This window comes from Copidosoma floridanum, unplaced genomic scaffold (genome assembly GCF_036245765.1).
Source record: "Copidosoma floridanum isolate Cflo_tuat_1 unplaced genomic scaffold, Cflo_Japanese_pri ptg000026l, whole genome shotgun sequence".
In the NCBI taxonomy this organism is placed as follows: domain Eukaryota; kingdom Metazoa; phylum Arthropoda; class Insecta; order Hymenoptera; family Encyrtidae; genus Copidosoma; species Copidosoma floridanum.
The window spans coordinates 11,930,866-11,951,564 of record NW_028321903.1 but is presented as its reverse complement, the minus strand read 5'-3'; the positions used below and the strand labels follow the sequence as shown (position 1 = coordinate 11,951,564).

The following is a 20,699-nucleotide window of genomic DNA, read 5'->3' as shown; positions in this document are numbered from 1 at the left end:
CTTTTAAGGATTTTAACATAATTTGTGCATTTTAAAACTCCTAAGAAATTGTGAACATCCTATTTACGACAAAAAAAAGCCGAAGGCAGAAGAAAATTCATTCTTTTACGACGATTATATCAAATATGATCATTACCAGTAAAGTTCAACTTACATCCAATTATACGTGAATATTTAACTACGTACATATATTATATTTTTGAGCTAATATTTACATCCCTTATCAATACCTTGTGGTTATTGCATTGACAAAATTCGTACTACACATATATGTACAAACATAAAAGTAGATTCTTTAGTCTTTATAAATAGTGCGTATTTTAGATTAAAGAGTCTTACAGAGACTGAACGAAGCTTTTTTCATTCAACACGTACTAGTTTCAACCACTTGTAACTCAGAGTATGGTTTAAAAAGAAAATTTGTATTCTGTGTAAACAATTAATCTTTTTACCTATAGTCAATTGTTATTGTAATTTTTCAGAAATAGTTACCAAAATTTTTGACAGCGTGTACATCATATACAGTTAACAAAAATTTTTTTTCCTCTGTTTTGAAGGTGGCACTACATTTATTTTTATAGATGAATAACTATACAAAATATTAAAATTTTACAATTGAAATTGCTCTTTTAACTATTGCAATCGATCAATTAATTTTACATCGTATGCAATACACAATGATTCGCATAAATTTATTCGATTGTTTGTAGTTGATAAGATAAACCATCAAAAAACACCTCTTGTCACACAACGCAAGGCAGCTAATTTTTTTTTTTTTTGTAGTTATAGTAACAACCGCATTGTCGGCATCTTCAACCTCGTGACATAGGTTGATTTTATTAAAAAGTTCGCGGAACTCTCACGACGAGTAGTTTAACTTTAAAATCTTTAAAATGCCTTTTTCACAGCTCTACATATTAATTTTCGAGAATCATAGCTGAATTAATTTATCATAAAGAAGTATGCACTTAAATACAGTATAAACAATAATAGTTTGAATACTTCACGATTTTAAGAATAAAATGGAAAACTAGAATAAATAATTGGTCGATTTTTTAGAAAACTGTAGATTTTTTTTAAGATTTTGCACTACAAATGTATATGTTGATACTATTTTGAGGGGGTTGTCGTGGTACAGTCGATTTCAAAATTGAATTTTCGTGTTAGAAATGTGTTTGTTGTGATTATTCTTAACAAAACAGGTAAATAATTTAAAAATTAGGTGTATGGAACAGAAAAATAAACACAAACGTCAAAACAACAAATTAACCTAACTTTCGCCTCGGACTGTACCACTACATAGGTATTCTAGTAACGTTGCAACTGGACTTTAAACTGTAATATTTTAAAAACGGTGAAGCTAGGCTTCCCCAATTTTAGTTTACTTATTTTAACTATAATAAACCCTAACAATTTAATTTTTTTAAAAATTCTTAAGAAAATTTCAAAAGTTATGAGTAAAAACGTGCATTTTCCGACAAGTCCATCTAAAAGCATGTGTATTAGTGGCCAACTTCGCGATTTTGTTTCTCAAAAATGGTGTATTTAGGCTCTTTGAAATTTCAATATGTTATTTATGATACTGAAACATACCTATAAAAATTTTTTCAGAAATTTCTTGAAACAATGAAATATCACAACATCCCCGTAATTATTTGAAGTTTTTGCTTGCAGAAATAGACCCAGACTTAGTTTTTACTAATATAGAAATTCGTAGTTAAAAAATTTTTTTTTAGTTCTCACAATTCCTGATTCTAAATAATTTATCACGTTAACATGATAAAGAGTCTTCTCAGAGTAATAGGCGCAAAGGAGCCTTTTCAAACTGAATATAAGAAAGAGCCTTTAATTTTAATTTCTCCGATTTTAAGTTGGTACTACATTTATGTGTGTATGTATGTAATTGATCTATAAAAATATATACATTACTACCTTATAATAGAAGTAAAGGAATTAGTTAAAAAGCCATTGATATCTTTTTGTTGAACTCCTCGTTTTGCTTTCCAGTATAGATTAAATGTGTGGATTCGTACAGGGGTACGAGACCAACCGAGAGCTGGGTGAGGAGCAAATAAGAACTCAAAAATGTCGAAGAATACTTAATCTTGAGCTATGATTCGTTGGGCTCAATCCTACCAATCGACACCAACACCTCAGTGCGAGTGTACCTCAGTATAAAAAGGCTTTTTCTTTTAGTTTAAGAGGACTTTATTCTGCCCGAAAAATTTAAAAAGGCTCTTTCTTGACTTTTACTCTAAAAAGACTCTTTCTTACACTCACCCGATTGTATAATTGTTAAAAGTATTACAATGCTTTTCCTGCATTCAATATAATTGATTAAACTTTCTTTATAATCTACAGCCTAAAAATATGTTTATTACAATCATCACCCTTAAAGGTAATTCATTTTTTTTTGTTTTTAACAAAAAACTGCGGTATTATAAAAAATGTTTAGTCTTAGAATCTTACCGAATAAATTTTATTACTTATTCATCGAACTGTTTCATTCATCACTGTTCTTCTGGCTGTCTAAAAATAAATAAAAGTAGCACACCTGATTAAAGATTTGCAAACAATTTTAAAATATTTACAAAACTATTTTATATTGTGTTCATCAAATTCATTTACTGATTAAAATTTCAACATTAAGTAAATAGCAGTAAACGAGCGGCTTTTTTTTGTCGTAAATAGGATGTTCACAATTTCTTAGGAGTTTTGAAATACACAAATCATGTTAAAATCCTTAAAAGTTATTTTAGTGTTATGAAATTGTAGAATTGTCTTGTATCAAAGTAACAATATTAATTTAATTCGTTTTAATGTATCCGAAAAAAAATGTTGACTACATATATATATTTTAACGAAACATAAATAAAAGAAATGAAGACAAAATGATACATTGAATAAAAAAAAAAAAAAAAATATCTACCATGAAGTGGATTTGAACCCTTAAGTGCAAAACAATCTACAAGGGGGCATAAGCCTTATCCATCTTAGCTATCCAAAGGACGGTTCATATTTCTTTCGAAGTCACATATGTTCATGGATATCCTCCGGAGCTTGTCCTACAGTTTACAGAAATTAGGATGTGTGAAAGTAATAAATTAGTGGTTAATTTTTTGAAAACATAAATGGGTTTGGGAATTTTCAGAGTACGGGAGAGTTAAAACATAATGTATTGAAATCAAAATTCTGTGTATATAATTAATGAGCATTTAGTTTCACGATTTAATTAAATAAGATTTATGGATAACATTGAAGCCACAGCGAGAGCAAGTCAGTTAAATATATGCATAGCATGTAAGTATACTCAGTTGCAGAGTCCATAGACTCTCAAAAAAGAAAAATAGTCCGGCAGCCAGGGGGGTTCCCGTAGCCGTTGGGTGTCGGCAAACCAACCCAAGTTTTTTTTATGTATTTTGACCCCCTGAATCCGAATAGTAAGGGTGGGAAGCCGAAAAAATGGCAGGTTAATTGTTATTAACAATTTTTGTTAACAAACAAAAAAATTGAGATTTTTGATGAAAAATTTTTAAACTCTACAGGTCTCTAAATCTTCGTTAAACATTGCTTTTCGAAAGTGCAATAAAATTAATTTGATTATATTACGTAGTTTTGAATCAGTGACTCACCAATGCCAGGTATTTTTTAGTGCAATGCACTGTAATCTGGGCGCTGGGGGCAGATCCGTGGCTGATTCAATTCTGAGATTTGACTATTTCACTTTGTTTTTGGCAACTTTTTCAGTTTTTATTTCAAAATAGAATCGTGTTAGTGAAGTAAAAAAAAAAAATGTTGATTCATTCGTTAAAATTATTGATAAGCGGGAAAAAAAAATTTTTCTCGTTTTTATTGAAAAAAAAAATAATCAATGCATTTTTAAAGTTTTTTTATACAAAAAAGACTCCACGCTATATTACTGTTGAACTCACAGGTTTGTTGGAAATACTGCTTATTTTTGTTCGTTTATTTGAATGTAATAGTTTTTTCATTGCAACAAAAAATTGTACATCTTTGAATATTATTCGAATATAAATAAGAACTAATTCTATGAATAAAATTTCTTTAATCATTCATACTTAAATAAGAATCGTACAATGCAATGTATTTTAATTCATTATGGTATTACTCTCATTTTTTTTATCTATTTTTTATTTACTTTTTTTTTTATTGAAGATGAAAAACTACTTTTCGGCATATTTGTTCTTGCATGTATCATCTTTTTGACAACTGCAAAATGAACAGCACGGAATTTCTGATGAAACACATAAGCAGTTTTTTGTTTTACACACTTTGCACGTGCAATTAGGGATTAACTCATGAATAGGAGGCAAGAAAATTTCAACTTTTTGTGAATAAAGTAAATCACCTTCAACTTTAAATCCGAACATCAAAGGATCTAATGATTTAGAACTTTTTTCTAAACATGTTACTTGGAGATGGGATATGAAAAGTGACCGTAAAATGTGTAATCTAATTGAAGCACTTGTTGGAGGCAAATCTTCCTTATCAATAATTTTAACGAATGAATCAACATTTTTTTTTTTTTTTACTTCACTAACACGATTCTATTTTGAAATAAAAACTGAAAAAGTTGCAAAAAACGAAGTGAAATAGTCAAATCTCAGAATTGAATCAGCCACGGATCTGCCCCCAGCGCCCAGATTACAGTGCATTGCACTAAAAAATACCTGGAATTGGTGAGTCACTGATTCAAAACTACTTAATATAATCAAATTAATTTTATTGCACTTTCGAAAAGCAATGTTTAACGAAGATTTAGAGACCTGTAGAGTTTAAAAATATTAATTAACAATGGAGATATATGCGTTTGAAAATCGTAAAAAACGCGATTTTCAAAACTTTCGGAATTTTTTACGGAAAATCTAAGCGTTTTAGCAAAAATTAGCAAGACACCTTTTTTGTTTAAAATGATCTAAAAAATACAAAAAAAATTTTTTTTCATAAAAAAACTCAATTTTTTTGTTTGTCAACAAAAATTGTTGATAACAATTAACCTGCCATTTTTTCGGCTTCCCACCCTTGCTATTCGGATTCAGGGGGTCAAAATACATAAAAAAAACTTGGGTTGGTTCGCCGACACCCAACGGCTACGGGAACCCCCCTGGCTCCCGGACTAAAACTCGTGTCGTCGCTTGCTTTGGCTGTGCGTTCAGATATATACAGCTATATAGCCGACATTTCCACTCCTCCCCTCGTAGACGCACATTCGGTATAATCCTTCCACGCGTCTCCAAAATGTGCGCCTATATGGACATTTCCACGCGAATCCACTCTTCTCATACCCCTACCGTGCTTCTCAAATAAAAAAAAAAATGTGCGCCTGGTTCGGCCACTTGGCCGCGGCGGGGCGCTTGAACCACTGGAAAAAAGTGGGCACACTCCGTAGCATGGCAGTCAGCAATCTCCCTACTTACTAATCTCTGACACCACTCCTCTCTCCGTAGGCACATATTTAGTATACCCCTTCCACGCATCTCCAAAGTATGTGCCTACATGCCCATTTCCACGCGAATCCGTAGGCACACACTCGGTGTACGGTGTACCCCCTCCACGCTTCTCAAATAAAAAAAAAATATGTGTGCCTGGTTCGACCGCTTGGCCGCGACGGGGCGCTCGAAACAGTGGCCAAAAGTGAACTCGCGCCGTAGCATTGCAGTTAGCAATCTCTCTAATAATCTCTGACTGGTGACACTGAGTCATGGCGTGCTCTCGGGACGATCTTTTTCTCTCTCAAGTAGTTGACTACATTTCCTACATATATATATTATTACTATCAAATAAGCAACAAATAACCCTAATATCACATCTACACAAAATATGATTTTTTTGACTTTCGAGTTCGATATCTCGAAAAGGAGGTAAGTAGGAATTTTTTAATTATTTTTCCCATATTTCTGGTATCAACATACACAAGAAATCACACTTAGATCACGGCGCCACAGAAATCGGAATCGTGCCCGGCTGCGTCATCCATAAGCTCTTCTCTAAACGCATAAAATTTGACTATAGCTACCCGCGCAACAGGAGCTACACGCTACACTTAGCTTTGTAAATACCAACTACTCGAACTTATTTAAGCACTGTTTCCCATTGTAATGTGAGCTTTAAGATTTTTATAATCATGTAATTGGAACAAAAATTATAGTAGGTGATAAAGAAGCCTATATACGAGTTAATAAATTTACAATTTTTTTTACCGAATAAACATAAGTTTACATTAAGACACAAAAAAGTCCTTATAATAATATGCATAATTTTATGTACCACATAAACAATGTAATGGCTTATGTAATCTTGTTTAAAGCATTCACAGTATTTTTACTTTAATTTACAATTGACTTATGTTTATGTTTTTTGATACACTTTGTGCAATTTTGTAACGTTATACTTGCTATAAATAACAGTAGAAAATATTTTTTGTTACGCAGTGCAAAACGTACATAAATTAATAAATATTTTTTATCAAATTATTTTTAAAAAAGTGACAGAAAAAAGTTGCTGCACTTTTTTTTAATTTTTTTTTATTAGATTTCTGATGATCAAAGTTGTACATTTATAGTATATGCAATTTTGTATGTTAATTCACAATTTACTTATATTCAATTTTTTAAATATACTTTATACAATTTTTTAATGTTATTATTTATATGAAGAACAGTAGGATATGTGTTCATTATTGATTAGTATAAAAAGTACTTAATATAATAAATTTTAGTTTTTTAATTATCAAAAAAGGCAACATCGGAGAAAAAGTCAAACGGTAATTAACTATTACCCATCAAGGTTTGGATTCACTGCTCAGAATCTTAAAGCATTACGAATATAAACATACGTATTTTATGTGTTACAGATTTTAAAAAGGCCACTTTACCACAGTATAAACTTATTTAGACACCTATAAATTGTAACTGTAAAAATATCTCAAAAATATGTAGGATTTCTATCAAAAGTCATTGTTGAAAGGTTGTTGGATTGTAGTGCCCCAGTTTCCTTTACAACTAACTCTTCTTCTTTAAATAACCATTACATTATTTGATCTCTTACTTAGGTTGGGTATCATCTCCTGGTAGTATTGATACTGGAAAAAAGTGATACAATAAAATTCTCCACATAATGCAGCAAAGTAAAGTGAGTACTTACGTATAATGATGATTAATATAATACCACAAATAACACCAATGATGATCATCATCTTTAAGTTCTTCCACCAATATTTTCTTTTTAACTTTCCTGCCTGCTGTTCAAATTGTGCAGCACCCATTTGCAAGGCATCAGCTCTGTTGTCAAGTTCTGATAGTTTTTGATCTCTTTCTAGAACTTTGTCTACGTTGACTTTCATAATCCCAACAACTTCATCAACTTTAGCTTGAGTTTGCTGTAACTTCTTATTGGAAATAGATGACTGTCCAGTACAGTCTCCATCACCTGAATAACCACCTCCATCCATGTTAACTATAATATTCAGAAATAAATTATTTTAAACATTAGATGCATAAGCAACCTACAAGTGAGATAATCAATTGCTTGCTTGCAGTTCAAAAAAAAAATCGAACAAAATATCTTTTAACAACATTTTGAACTAATTGTAATTCGTAGTAAACATATTTCATATAAATATGCTTCCAATTATATCTTCTGAAAATTAATATTCCTTAGCATTTAGTATAATAGAAAATTAATTACGCTGTCAAACTATCATTAATAAATTAGACAACGAACACGCCCATAACCTGGTAGCGTAAAATACACCTTAAAAAAATGAATTCGTCAGGAAGTGTAACCACTGCAATAGTGGTCTAATCAATTATTTTGACACTTCACTACTTTGATTTTCTACAAAAATAGAAACACCACCGATGGCGTGAATATCTGATAATGGGCAAAATAAAAGATGTGATTGTGAGTGCCTTGCCTCCAATGATGTTGAATTCCACAAATAATGCTTACAGATGCAACTATTATTGCACGACAGTTGGTGTGACTTGAGGCTTGAGGCTTGAGACACTTCAACCTTTGAACTGGAAACTGCGGCAGAGATCAGTGTAGGAACGTAGGAAGATTGCTGACTGCCATGCTCAGCGTTGGGTTGGGTCAGGCGGATTCAATATCGGGAGTTTTTCCCTAGATCGTATATATAGCTATACGATCTAGGGACAATGTTACGTCGAGCAGATAGCACAGCAGTGTAGGCTGCTGGCAGAGATGAGTAGAGAGCATAGAGGTATAAGAATAGAGGAGAAAAGGGGGCGTGATATGCGACAGCAGAATTCGCTACGTAACGAGGCATCTGTCTTTGTCTGGCAGTTATGTTATTGGTCGAGTCATACATGAGATTGAATCAACTGTAGGATTCAGGACGAAGAAGTAGCCAATAACGTGGCTTTGGCAACAAGGACAGATGCCCCGTTACACTTAGTTATGCTGTCGCTGCCGCTAATGGGCTAGTATAGCGCTTTTCCCCTCTATTCTTATACCCCTATGGTAGAGAGATTGCTAACGCCACAGCGTTGGGTTAGGCGGATTCAATATCGGAACTTTTTCCCTAGATCGTATATATAGCTATACGATCTAAAGAGAATGTTCCGTCGAGCAGATAGCACAGCAGTAAAGGGGCATTGCCAAAGACACGCGGAAATTCAAAATTGTAATATTAATAACACAAGCGCCTATCACCCAATGACCCGGGGCGCTAACTGGCCACTCTGTTAAATAAATAATTTTTAATAACACAAGCGCCTATCACCCAATGACCCGAGGCGCTAACTGGCAACTCAGTTAAATGAACAATTATTAATGAATAACACAAGCGCCTATCACTCAGTGACTTGGAGCGCTTACTGGCCACTCTTTTAAATGATTAATTATTAAAATAACACAAGCGCCTATCACCTTATGACCCGGGGCGCTTACTGGCTACTATTGAATAATAAATTATCAATGAATTACAAAAGCGCCATTTAAAAAGATCTTTGTCGTACTAGATAGGCAATCAAAATTGTGATATGTTTACATATGTTATCGATCAAGTTTTTATTATTTAATAGTGTTACAAATAAGTGTCCTGGATCATCAGGAAAACGGTGCTTGACATATTTATTAATAATTATTTATTTACTAGATTTGCAATTAGCGCCCCAGGTTATACGGTGATAAGTGCTTGTGTTATTAAAAATTATTTATTTAACAGAGTGGCCAGTAAGCGCCCTGGGTCATTGGGTGATAGGCGCTTATGTTTTTAATAATTATTTATTTAAAAGAGTGACCAGTTAGCGCCCCGGGTCATTGGGTGATAGGCGCTTGTGTTATTACTATTACAATTTTGAATTTCCGCGTGTCTTTGGCAATGCCCCTTCACTGCTGTGCTGTCTGCTCGACGGAACATTCTCCCTAGATCGTATAGCTATATATACGATCTAGGGAAAAAGTTCCGATATTGAATCCGCCTAACCCAACGCTGCGTTTAACGCCAATGCTACGGCGTGAGACAACTTTTTTCCACTGATCGGGGCGACCCGCCGCGGCCAGCCGTCGAACCAGGGCGCACATTTTTCGAGAGTGCGAGACTCGTATCGAAGAGCGTGCGCCTACAAGAAGGGAAGTGGATTCGCGTGGAAATGAGCATATAGGCGCACATTTTGGCGACACGTATAGAAGTAATAGAAGGGGTATACCAAATGTGTGCCTACGAGGAGAGGAGTGGAAATGTTGACTATAGCCATATATCTGAGCGCACAGCCAAAGCAAGCGACGACATGAGTTTTTCTCTTTTGACTGCAACTGAGTATATGCTATATATATTTAACTGACTCTTACTCTCTCGCTCTTGCTTAAATGATATCTATCAATCTTACATTCGATTAAATCGTGAAACTAAATGCTCATATAATTATTTGCACAGAATTTGATATCAAAACATTTTTTTTTTTCCGTACGTTAATACTTAATTTGAAATCTAGTATTATTTTGAAAAAATGATCGGCTTAATTTTTTTAAGGGTAACAGTTCAGCTATAACCACTGGTTAATTATTTTTCCTCATCATAATTGTTATGAACTGTAGGACAAGCCCCGGAGGTTATCGATGAACATATGTGACTTTAAGATCTCTTTCCCTCAAAGTTTCGATAGCTAAGGTCGTAAGGGCTTATGCCACTACTGTTCTTGTTTTGCTATCTGAGGATCGATTCCAACTGTCGGCAAATTTTTTTTTTTAACGTGATTCATCATTCTAGTTTACTTTCTTTTTCTTTATGTTTAATTGAAATTTATAAATATAATTAACAAACTCTTTTTTCCCTATACATCGAAATACATTTTTTTAATACTAATTATATTAAATAATTTCATAAACTGATACTTATCGTTAGCATGGCCATTTCGAAATTTCATATAAATTCTTATAAATTATCGAAAATTATGTTCAAGGTTAAACTTTTACTTTTTTGAAATTCATAATGTAAGTGACAAGGGGTTGTAACTACCACGTAAAAATTTTAAGTAACGTAACAGTTAACTTGATATATAAGATCTGTTTTTCATTACTGTTCAGATTTTTGTTGCATAATTTTCAAAGGTATTAAGTTTTGATACTTACATACGCTAATTAAAAGTTTGGTCTAGAACCAACATTATGTAATTCAAATTGAAATTACATATTTAATCAACACAATAAGTATAGCTGCTATACCTAAAATTTTTTTACAACAAAAGACGGAAAATAAATGTTTAGGGAGTTTTATGTAAGTTTTCTTGTGCCTCCGAAGATTATGATTATTGTATAGATAGATAAAAATATCGATCAGAACAGCTTAATCATTTCTTGGAAAAAAAAAATAAAAATTAATGAAAATTATGTATAAGGATTTTTTCTCTCTTACTTTCTTTGGAGTTTTAAATGTAAAAATTATACTCATATCCTAAGAAATTATTTTGTTATTATGAAATTCCGTAATGGCCATGCTAACGATAAGTATCAGCTTATGAAATTATTTTATATAATTAGTATTAAAAAAATGTATTTCGATGTATAGGAAAAAAAGGGTTTGTTAATGTTATTTATAAAACATAAATAAAACATAGATAAAAAGAAAATAAACTAGAATGATGAATCACGTTAAAAAAAAAAATTTGCCGACAGTTGGAATCGATCCTCAGATAGCAAAACGAGAATAATAGTGGCATAAGCCCTTACTACCTTAGCTATCGAAACTTCGAGGGTAGGAGATCTTGAAGTCACATATGTTCATCGATAACCTCCTGGGCCTGTCCTACAGTTCATAACAATTATGATGAGGAAAAATAATTAACCAGTGGTTATAGCTGAACTGTTATCCTTAAAAAAATTAAGCTGCTCATTTTTTCAAAATAATACTAGATTTTAAATTAAGTATTAACGTACGGAAAAAAAAAAATGTTTTGATATCAAATTCTGTGCATATAATTATATGAGCATTTAGTTTCACGATTTAATCGAATGTAAGATTGATAGATATCATTTAAGCAAGAGCAAGAGAGTAAGAGTCAGTTAAATATATATAGCAGATACTCGGTTGCAGTCAAAAGAGAAAAACTCATGTCGTCGCTTGCTTTAGCTGTGCGCTCAGATATATAGCTATAGTCAACATTTCCACTCCTCTCCTCGTAGGCACACATTCGGTATACCCCTTCTATTACTTCTATACGTGTCGCCAAAATGTGCGCCTATATGCTCATTCCCACGCGAATCCACTTCCCTTCTTGTAGGCGCACGCTCTTCGATCTTCGATACGAGTCTCGCACTCTCGAAAAATGTGCGCCTTGGTTCGACGGCTGGCCGTGGCGGGTCGCCCCGATCAGTGGAAAAAAGTTGTCTCACGCCGTAGCATTGGCGTTAGCAATCTCTCTACTTATCTCTGCTGCTGGTGGCGATTGCGGATTACACCCGCGGTCATGTCCACACACACTAGCAGACGAGTGAGGCAGTATGGATTTCATGACGATACGTCGCCCGTATTCAAATCTATAGTACAACAAGTAAACTAAGAGTCACTGAGTCAGTAAAGAGTACATCTGATGCAACCTCCCCACCAATGGCAACGTGCAAGAAAGACATTTAAATACATTTGGTGTTGTGTCTCTTTCTACTTCTGCTCCAGCGCTGTACATAAGAACGAGCAGTCTATTTCTCATATGTCTATGCAAATACAGATGTACACCCACGGACCACGGTGTGAGACAAGAGATAAGACAAGTGGTACGAAGTACCACCTCTGGGGTCGTACCATGTAACTATTTTTTAGTACATCGGCCTATGTTATAACATAGGCCTGCAAAGCAAAAAAAGTTATATGGTACGGACCCTGCCAAGTTACAATTTTGTAGCAGTACCAAGTTTTACCCGAAATGGATCAGTGTCGAAAAGGTAGCATATAAATGTAGAATGTATTCGTATATATATATATATATATATGTGTGTGTGTGTGTAACCGTTTCAATTTGTATGCATATGTATACTACCTTTTTGACACTAATCCATCTGGTGGAGAATTTGGTACTGCTACAAAATTGCGACAGACCTCACAAAGCATAGAGTTGGTACTTTGCACCACCTGTCTTATTTTGCACCGTGTGTACGTCTTAATGACTGTTGGAGTCTTGGGTCTTGGGTCTTGGGTCGCTTGGAGTCTTGGAGTACTTATACAAAATAGATTGTTTGTTCTAATGTACGGTGCTAAAGCACAAGTAGAAAGAGACACATTATCGAACGTGTGTATTTGTCTCTCTCACGTTGCCTACAGTGGGGAGGTTGCATCAGCTGGCTTAGGCTGCGTATATAAATGGAGTCTTTAGTTTCCAGGACCAGCCATCAGCCCGCGTGTGAGTGCGAGTGAGAAGCAAGAACATTTTATTCTCTTTCTTGCACTTACACGGGCTTATGGCTGGTCCCCTGGAAGTTCAAGACTCCATGTATTCGCTCCGAGCCGATGCAGAGGTTGCGCCCCCTCTAGCCAAAATCAGGCGAAATTTCTTGCATGTAAACCTTAGAGAATATATACATGGAGGAAGCATTGTATGCTCCGACCGCGAGACGAGATAAGAGAGACAAAAGACAAATAGCAGTACAAACTTTTTCTCTCTTACACGCCTCTGATTGGTTGGCCCCCTTCTGTATATATAGGTATAGTCGTATCCACGAGTGGCGGTCGTGGGGGAACAGAGCAGATATATGTAACCTAAGATCTGATAAAAAAAAACTTATACATTACCAGAGAATATAGAATATATCCTCTTTAAGTATTGAAGGCCAAAGCGGAATTCTGAGCAATACACTCTAAAACAATAATCTTCCATTACAACATAATTAAAACAACAAAATTTGAATAAAAATTTCCAATTTTAATTAAAGCCCTCATACCTGGTTAAACAGTTCATGTTTGGCTAATGACTCATTTGGAATGTTTGTCTTCGATAGCTGAGCGGTCAAGAATGCTCGATTAGCTTCTGCGCTCTGGGCCTTCGAATCTGACCTATGTTTTTTTTTTTTTTTCAGGTATACATTTTCATAATACTTGTTTTATTACATTTCGTTTGTTTATAATTTTTATGTTTTTTTATAAATAAATTTATTTTATAAGATTTCACACTTAAATAATAAGATTTAAAAAACTACTCTTGGCTAATGCCAACAAAATACTATTGCGAGCATAAATTCAATATTATACAATTACTATACGTCGTATAATTTATTTTTTATTGGCATTACTCAATGGAAACCGACGGAAAGGTGGCAGTATTTTTCATTAGGATAGGATACATGCAGGATAAAGGGCATATTAGATATTAGAACCCTAATAAATCCGTATCGATCAATGCAGTAAATAATTAAACAAGTAATATTTACGCTTGTAATAATAATAATATACAAAAAGTATTAACACATTTTTGCATGAGTATTTTACTGGCATTGGCCAAGAGTAGTTTTTTAAATCTTATTATTAAAGTGTGAAATCTTATAAAATAAATTTATTTATAAAAATACATAAAAATTATAAACAAACGAAACGTAATAAAACAAGTATTATGAAAATGTATACCTGAAAAAAAAAAAAAGCATAGGTCAGATTCGAAGCCCAGAGCGCAAAAGCTAATCGAGCATTCTTGACCGCTCAGCTATCGAAGACAAACATTCCAACTGAGTCATTAGCCATACATGAACTGTTTAACCAGGTATGAGGGCTTTAATTAAAATTGGAAATTTTTATTCAAATTTTGTTGTTTTAATTATGTTGTAATGGAAGATTATTGTTTTAGAGTGTATTGCTCAGAATTCCGCTTTGGCCTTCTATACTTAAAGAGGATATATTCTATATTCTCTGGTAATGTAGAAGTTTTTTTTGATCAGATCTTAGGTTACATATATCTGCTCTGTTCCCCCACGACCGCCACTCGTGGATACGACTATACCTATATATACAGAAGGGGGCCAACCAATCAGAGGCGTGTAAGAGAGAGAAAGGTTGTACTGCTATTTGTCTTTTGTCTCTCTCATCTCGTCTAGCGCTCGGAGCATACAATGCTTCCGCCATGCATATATTCTCTAAGATGTAAACAAACGGCTTAGAGCATATATACATGCGTACAGCTGCTTGTGATTGGCACTTGGCAGGCTAGAGAGAGAACGACGATCCTCTCCTGCTGTCTTATTCAGCCAATCACAAGCAGCTATACGCATGTATATATGTTCTAAGCCGTTTGTTTACATGCAAGAAATTTTGCCTGATTTTGGCTAGAGGGGGCGCAACCTCTATATCGGCTCGGAGCGAATACGCATCCTTAGTTTACTGACCCCTACCTTTGGCAATCTGCGAGAGAGACAGATACCCACGTTCGACGTTGTGTCTCTTTCGACTCGTACTTCAGTGCCGTATAAGAACGAGCACTACGAGCAGTCTACATTTCTTATATGGCTATGTGTTTTCTCTGCAAGCTGCAGACTTGTGAAGTTGGCGCCCGTAAATATTAAATATTAATATTTTGCACCTATTCAGGGCTTAAACAATTCCTCCTTACTTGCGGATTTATCCTCCACTTGAATTTTTATTTGCGGATCAATAGTTTGCGAGATATTTGCAAAATAAAAAGTCGAAAATGGGTGCGGCGCTGAAGTATAAAAAACTTTGTTTTAAGTGCTAAATTGGGTTAAAATCCAATTCTACCTGTACAATTCGATTCCTCCTCATTTGCGGATTACGGAGATATATAAATTAATGTAATTAAATGTCACAAAGTTTGTAAATAATGAATTTAATTATTGAGTGAGAGAATCTAGTAACTTTTGTCTAGTGACTTTTGGTTCAGTGCACCGTTCCTGTTGTTCGGTACATGTCGTTTCCTCCGTACTGCGGGTCTTACAAAATATTTATCAGAATAGAAAACTTTAGTAGGTATTAATCTATTAATTATTAGTTATAAGTTATTCAGCTTTTGAGTCAATACACACACACACACATACATTACATACTTGAAACTCAAAGAAAATATTATTTGTCAATAGATACAGATTTTTCATCTTGAGAATCTAATATCTGGAATCTATTGTGGCAAACACTGTGGACTAATATTTATTCATTACGCGCGAAATTTTAATATTTGTTGTTATTCAAGAAACAAATAACAACACAACTAAAAAGTAGCAGTACAGCTATCATTACAATACAAGCCACAGCTAAGTAAGCACACAAGTCATAATTTTTTTTGGACAAGTTTTAGAAAACAGCTCAAGCATTCAAATTTCACGCGTAAATGATCAATCAGGCGAATTGAAGATCAAGTTACCGACCAGTGGAAACGGATAAAAGTGACACAGGCTGTGTTCGCCTAAGGCTCTGTTTGTTATTAAGTCTGTTAAGGTCACGTGATCATTTATCATAAGTGCGAGGGAGACAGCATGATGTCACCGTCTCACTCGCACTTATCATAAATGATCACGTGACCTTAACATAATACAAACGGAGCCTATGCAAACACAGCCCCAGTAATAAAAGTACTCAATTTTAAAAAATGTTTATTAAATGGGTTTACTCTAGATTGCATAGTCATCGAAAAATGTGTTTGTATGTGTGTATTTACCTAAAGGCTGAATAACTAATAACTAATAATTAATAGATTAATACCTACTAAAGTTTTCTATTCTAATAAATATTTTGTAGAACCCGCTGTACGGAGGAAACGACATGTACCGAACAACAGGAACGGTGCACTGGACCAAAAGTCACTAAACAAAAGTTACTAGATTCTCTCACTCAATAATTAAATTCATTATTTACAAACTTTGTGACATTTAATTACATTAATTTATATACCTCCGTAATCCGCAAATGAGGAGGAATCGAATCGTACAGGTAGAATTGGATTTTAACCCAATTTAGCACTTAAAACAAAGTTTTTTATACTTTAGCACCGCGCCCATTTTCGACTTTTTATTTTGCAAATATCTCGCAAACTATTGATCCGCAAATGAAAATTCAAGTGGAGGATAAATCCGCAAGTAAGGAGGAATCGTTTAAGCCCTGAATGGGTGCAAAATATTAATATTTAATATTTACGGGCGCCAACTTCACAAGTCTGCAAGCTGCAAGGCTGCAACACCGTGGGACGGTGGGGGGTGGGTCGGTGGGACTTAGTTTAGTATAGGGTTGTGTGGGTTTAGCTTACCACCCTCTATTCTTGTATCTCTATGGTTGGTTCTCAATTCTCAATGTGAACGAAGTGTAGCCGTAGCAGTTAACAGATAAAGTAATTGTACTATACTAAACCTCACAAGGTACCATTGATTGTGGGTATTTCGTTTATTTATCACTGCATTCTGCGTGTCAACTTTATTTATATTTGTCATCTGTATGAATAAACGTATGTGAGTAAGCCATATAGATGCGCCAAGCTCAAGAACTGAATTAGATCGGACGACGCTTGTTGCTGAAGTTCTCGTGGGTGCGTGTGTGTGTGTATGCAATTTAGATGCGCATTATCGCGAGTCACTAGTGATGACAGTCGTGATCGTCGTGAGTGCAGTGTCTCTATGCTCTATTGGATTGTAGTAATTGTGCATAAGTAAAGTGAAACTGTAAGAACTATACTATAAAGGTCAGGGCAGAGTAAATAAACCCTTTGCCCGTCAACATAAGTATTTATCTGTCATCACTAAGCACTACCTTGATAGTGCTAAGAGAAACTGTTAAGTTGCACGTACACTCAGTCAACCTTCCACCTGTCTCCCCGTCACTCTGGTGGTGGTGGTGGTGGTGGTACAAACGGAGCATAGAAATCAAGCTCTTTAACTGCTGTCTGCTGCAGCAGCCGTTGTCATAGATGCAGAACGTCCTATAGTATATCGTGCACGTGGCCTTGTTAGAATATCCTAGTGTCAGTACCTTTTTCGTTATAGTTTCTTAGGCAACGAGATTACAATTGGCCTCATTCCTTCACTAGTTTAGTGTGTTTCAATATTATGTATAATAGTCGCAGCAGTCTGTCCGCGCCGGTTACATATACTTTCTTTTTTATATTATAGTGTACTGACCAACTGTGGGTATGTACACTTTCCTTTTTCCTTTATTTATAGAGCATTTACATAGTCTTTTACATAGACAGTATATTCGTGGTATATTATTTTTACGTTTTATAATCACTTATTTTCTGCTTGTCATTTACATTGTCTTTTATACATACTTATTCGCTTTTTTCTTTCATCTTATCTTTCCGGTCACGCATGACCGGACATCGAGAACTCATCACAATTCTTTTTCATTTTTCTTTTCGTACATTTTTTATTTTCTTTTTTCATTTTAAAAGTAATCCTTAATCCTCAGTCGGTGTTGTGAATTGGGATCGGCAACTTCAGTCGGCCGAGGGACAGAGCGGTGTATAGGGTCACGCAGTGCTGATTGGCTCGGCCATTTTTAGCACCTCCCACTATTCTCCCGTGTATTTAGATATATACAGTTCTGTGCCTAACGCCTCTTCTATGATTGCGCTGCCCCAACGCACTTGTGCAGTACAGCAAAAGCGCGATTGTAGAATGGCATTGTGGAGTGGTATTATGTGAAATGTTATTTAGGTACATGTACTATAAATGGCGGCTATCCGCCGCACTGCCCCTTAACCCACTGTATCGGCAAGCTAGCTGTCGCGCCATCTGTCAGCAAGTTTGCAAGCAGCGTGAAGTAGCAAGAGAAGGCGTTTTGGCAGGCTCAAAACTCAATTAGTGCTCCCATGCGATAAAAAAACATATAGTATATCTACCAGTTGCAAGATAACGAACCTATCTCATAATGCTTGCATTTTTCACTTAATCCAACCTTGCAAGTACATGTCGTAAGTAAAATTTGACCACACTCATAAATTCCTCCAACAAATTTTAGAGAATCATTTTTAATACCAGTTGATTTTAAACATAATTTTCCAATATTAAAATAAGCCTTTTTTTTCACTACTAAGTATAATGAATATTTTTACAAATTACCTACACAGTACCTATTGAGTGTGTATACCATTGTCAACATGACGAAATTTGTGAGGAATACAAACTGGCGAGTCAGTTGCTCTGTCAACAATGTTACAGAGCTGTTCAATATACACTTTTCATCAATATACCTATCATACACTGTCAAAATAGTTAATTAATCTATATAAAGAATAGATTTATTACACTTGGGAGAACTGATTAAGTTTTGAGCCTGCCAGAAAGCCTTCTCTCGCTGCTTGCTAACTCGTCAACAGATGGCACGGATGTTAAATTGCCGATCACAATCAGCGTTGGGTGGAGAGGATTCCCGCGGTGAGTGTTACGGTCAGTAAAATGAAAGTTACTGTCACTAACATACCAATACATAGAGTGTTGGAGAAGCGAATAGGCAGAGAAGGAGGGAGCATTCCAGAGGTTCTCATTGGTTCTCCCAAATGTAAGTGGCAAACTTGCGGGAAATAACGCAAGCGCCAATCCCCACAAAACCCAGGACGCTTACTGGTCGCTTACTTAATAAACAATAGATAAAATAATAAGGTAAGTGCCAATCCACGCACAACCCAGGAGGCTAACTGGTCGTTTACTGAATTAACGATAAACAAAAAAAAAGCAAGCGCCAAACCCCACACAACCCGGGGTGCTTACTGGTCACTTACTTAACAATAAATAAAAAAATAAGGCAAGCGCCAATCCCCGCACAACCCGGGGCGCTTACTTGTCACTTACTTACTTAATAATAAATAAAGAAATAAAGCAAGAGCCGATCCCCCCACAACCCGAGGCGCTTACAGGTAACTTACCTAATAAACAATGAATAAAATCACAAGGCAATTGCCAATCCCCACACAACCTGAGGAGCTTACTGGTCGCTTATTGAATTTACAATACATAAAAAAATAAGGCCAGTGCCCATTCCGACACAACCCGGGGGCTTACTGTCACTTACTGAATTTTAAATAAGTAAACAAATAAGGTAAGCATTAATTCCCGCAGAACCCGACACTCTTTCTCGTGGTTTTAATTATTAGTAATAAATACAAAAATAAGGCAAGCGCCAATCCCTGCACAACCTGGGGGGGCTTACAAGACGTTATACTGAATTTATCATAAACAAAATAACAAGGTAAGTGCCAATCCCTGCACAACCCAAGGCGCTTACTGGTCGCTTACTTACTTAACAATAAATAAAATAATAAGGCAAGCGCCAATTCCTGCACAACCTGGGGAGCTTACTAGTCGCTTATTAACTTTATAAGTAAAAAATAAGGCAAGCGCCCCTTCCGACACAACCCGGGGGGCTTACTGTCGTTTACTGAATTTAAAATGAGTAAAAAAAGTAAGGCAAGCATTAATCCCCGCACAACCCGAGACGCTTTCTAGTGGCTTTAATTATTAGTAATGAATAAAAAAATAAGGCAAGCGCCAATCTCTGCACAACCTGGGGCGCTTGCTGGTTCCTTACTGAATTTATGATAAATAAAATAAAAAGGCAAGCGTTAATTCTCGCACAACTCGAGGCGCTTCTAAGTCGCTTTAATCATTCGTAATAGATAAAAAAAATTGGGCAAGCGCTAATCCCCGCACTACCCGGGATGCTTTTTAATCACTTTCATTATTTTATTTTTGTTAAGTAAGTAAGTGACTAGTTAGTGCCCCGGGTTGTGTGGGGGTCAGCGTGCCGAGATCGTACTGAGAACTCGCGCACGCTTGTGCACAGCTGGCCTCTGATTAACCGAGCACCTGCGCGTCGTTTGAACGTCCGAAACTCGAAGACACAGCGCTCAAAGCCCGAACACATGAAACCCAAATGCCGAATCCCTGATAACTGCGCTAAAGGTAGTTTTATGCTGATAAGTCTAAAATACGCCCTATTACTCAACCCAGGTAACTAATCTCAATAAACCCAATAAAGTTATGTTATTGAAACAACTTTCTACCAATAATCGTTTCAATCCTAAGCGGATAATCCCCAACGACCCAGTGCGCTTACTTGGCCGCACTTTTTAAAATTATTAATCAGCAAAATCCCAAGTGGCTAATCCCCAACGACCCAGTGCGCTTACTTGGCAGCACTTTTTTTTATTCATTAATTAACAACATCCCAAGTGGCTAATCCCCAAGACCCAGTGCGCTTACTTGGCCGCACTTTTTTTTTCATTAATTAACAAAATCCC

The 20,699-nt window shown here is 35.3% G+C and overlaps 2 protein-coding genes across 8 annotated transcripts in view; one reads left to right on the top strand and one right to left on the bottom strand.

Moving 5' to 3' along the window:
* Nucleotides 1-6,564: 6,564 nt before the first annotated feature.
* Nucleotides 6,565-8,146, bottom strand: Syb (Vesicle-associated membrane protein synaptobrevin). Of its 5 annotated transcripts, none has more exons than XM_014362837.2 (3): nucleotides 7,755-7,929; nucleotides 7,165-7,476; nucleotides 6,565-7,102 (listed from the first exon to the last, which is right to left on the bottom strand). In XM_014362837.2, exons 2-3 carry the CDS (start codon nucleotides 7,469-7,471, stop codon nucleotides 7,065-7,067), a joined length of 345 nt encoding a protein of 114 aa, XP_014218323.2. In that variant the 5' UTR covers nucleotides 7,472-7,476; nucleotides 7,755-7,929; the 3' UTR covers nucleotides 6,565-7,064. The 5 variants fall into 5 exon arrangements, with proteins under 5 accessions (XP_014218323.2, XP_089451712.1, XP_089451713.1 ...); XM_089595586.1 differs by lacking the exon at nucleotides 7,755-7,929 and adding an exon at nucleotides 7,972-8,146 and having other exon boundaries at nucleotides 6,566-7,102; XM_089595587.1 differs by lacking the exon at nucleotides 7,755-7,929 and adding an exon at nucleotides 7,937-8,145 and having other exon boundaries at nucleotides 6,566-7,102; nucleotides 7,189-7,476.
* Nucleotides 8,147-16,783: 8,637 nt separating this feature from the next.
* The window catches only part of Ecr (ecdysone receptor), a 389,856-nt gene continuing 385,940 nt past the window's right edge, over nucleotides 16,784-20,699 (top strand). For 2 of the 3 annotated variants that reach the window (XM_089595624.1, XM_089595622.1), the window contains exon 1: nucleotides 16,784-17,423. The gene's annotated coding sequence lies outside the window, so the exon portion shown is untranslated. The other variant, XM_089595623.1, reaches the window with a different exon arrangement.

Coding starts and splice junctions, on each gene's coding strand:
- Syb (XM_089595586.1), bottom strand. CDS start 7,471: ATGGATGGAGGTGGTTATTCAGGTGATGGAGACTGTACTGGACAGTCA. Junction 7,103..7,164: donor TATATTAATCATCATTATAC/GTAAGTACTCAC, acceptor ACTTTTTTCCAG/TATCAATACTACCAGGAGAT.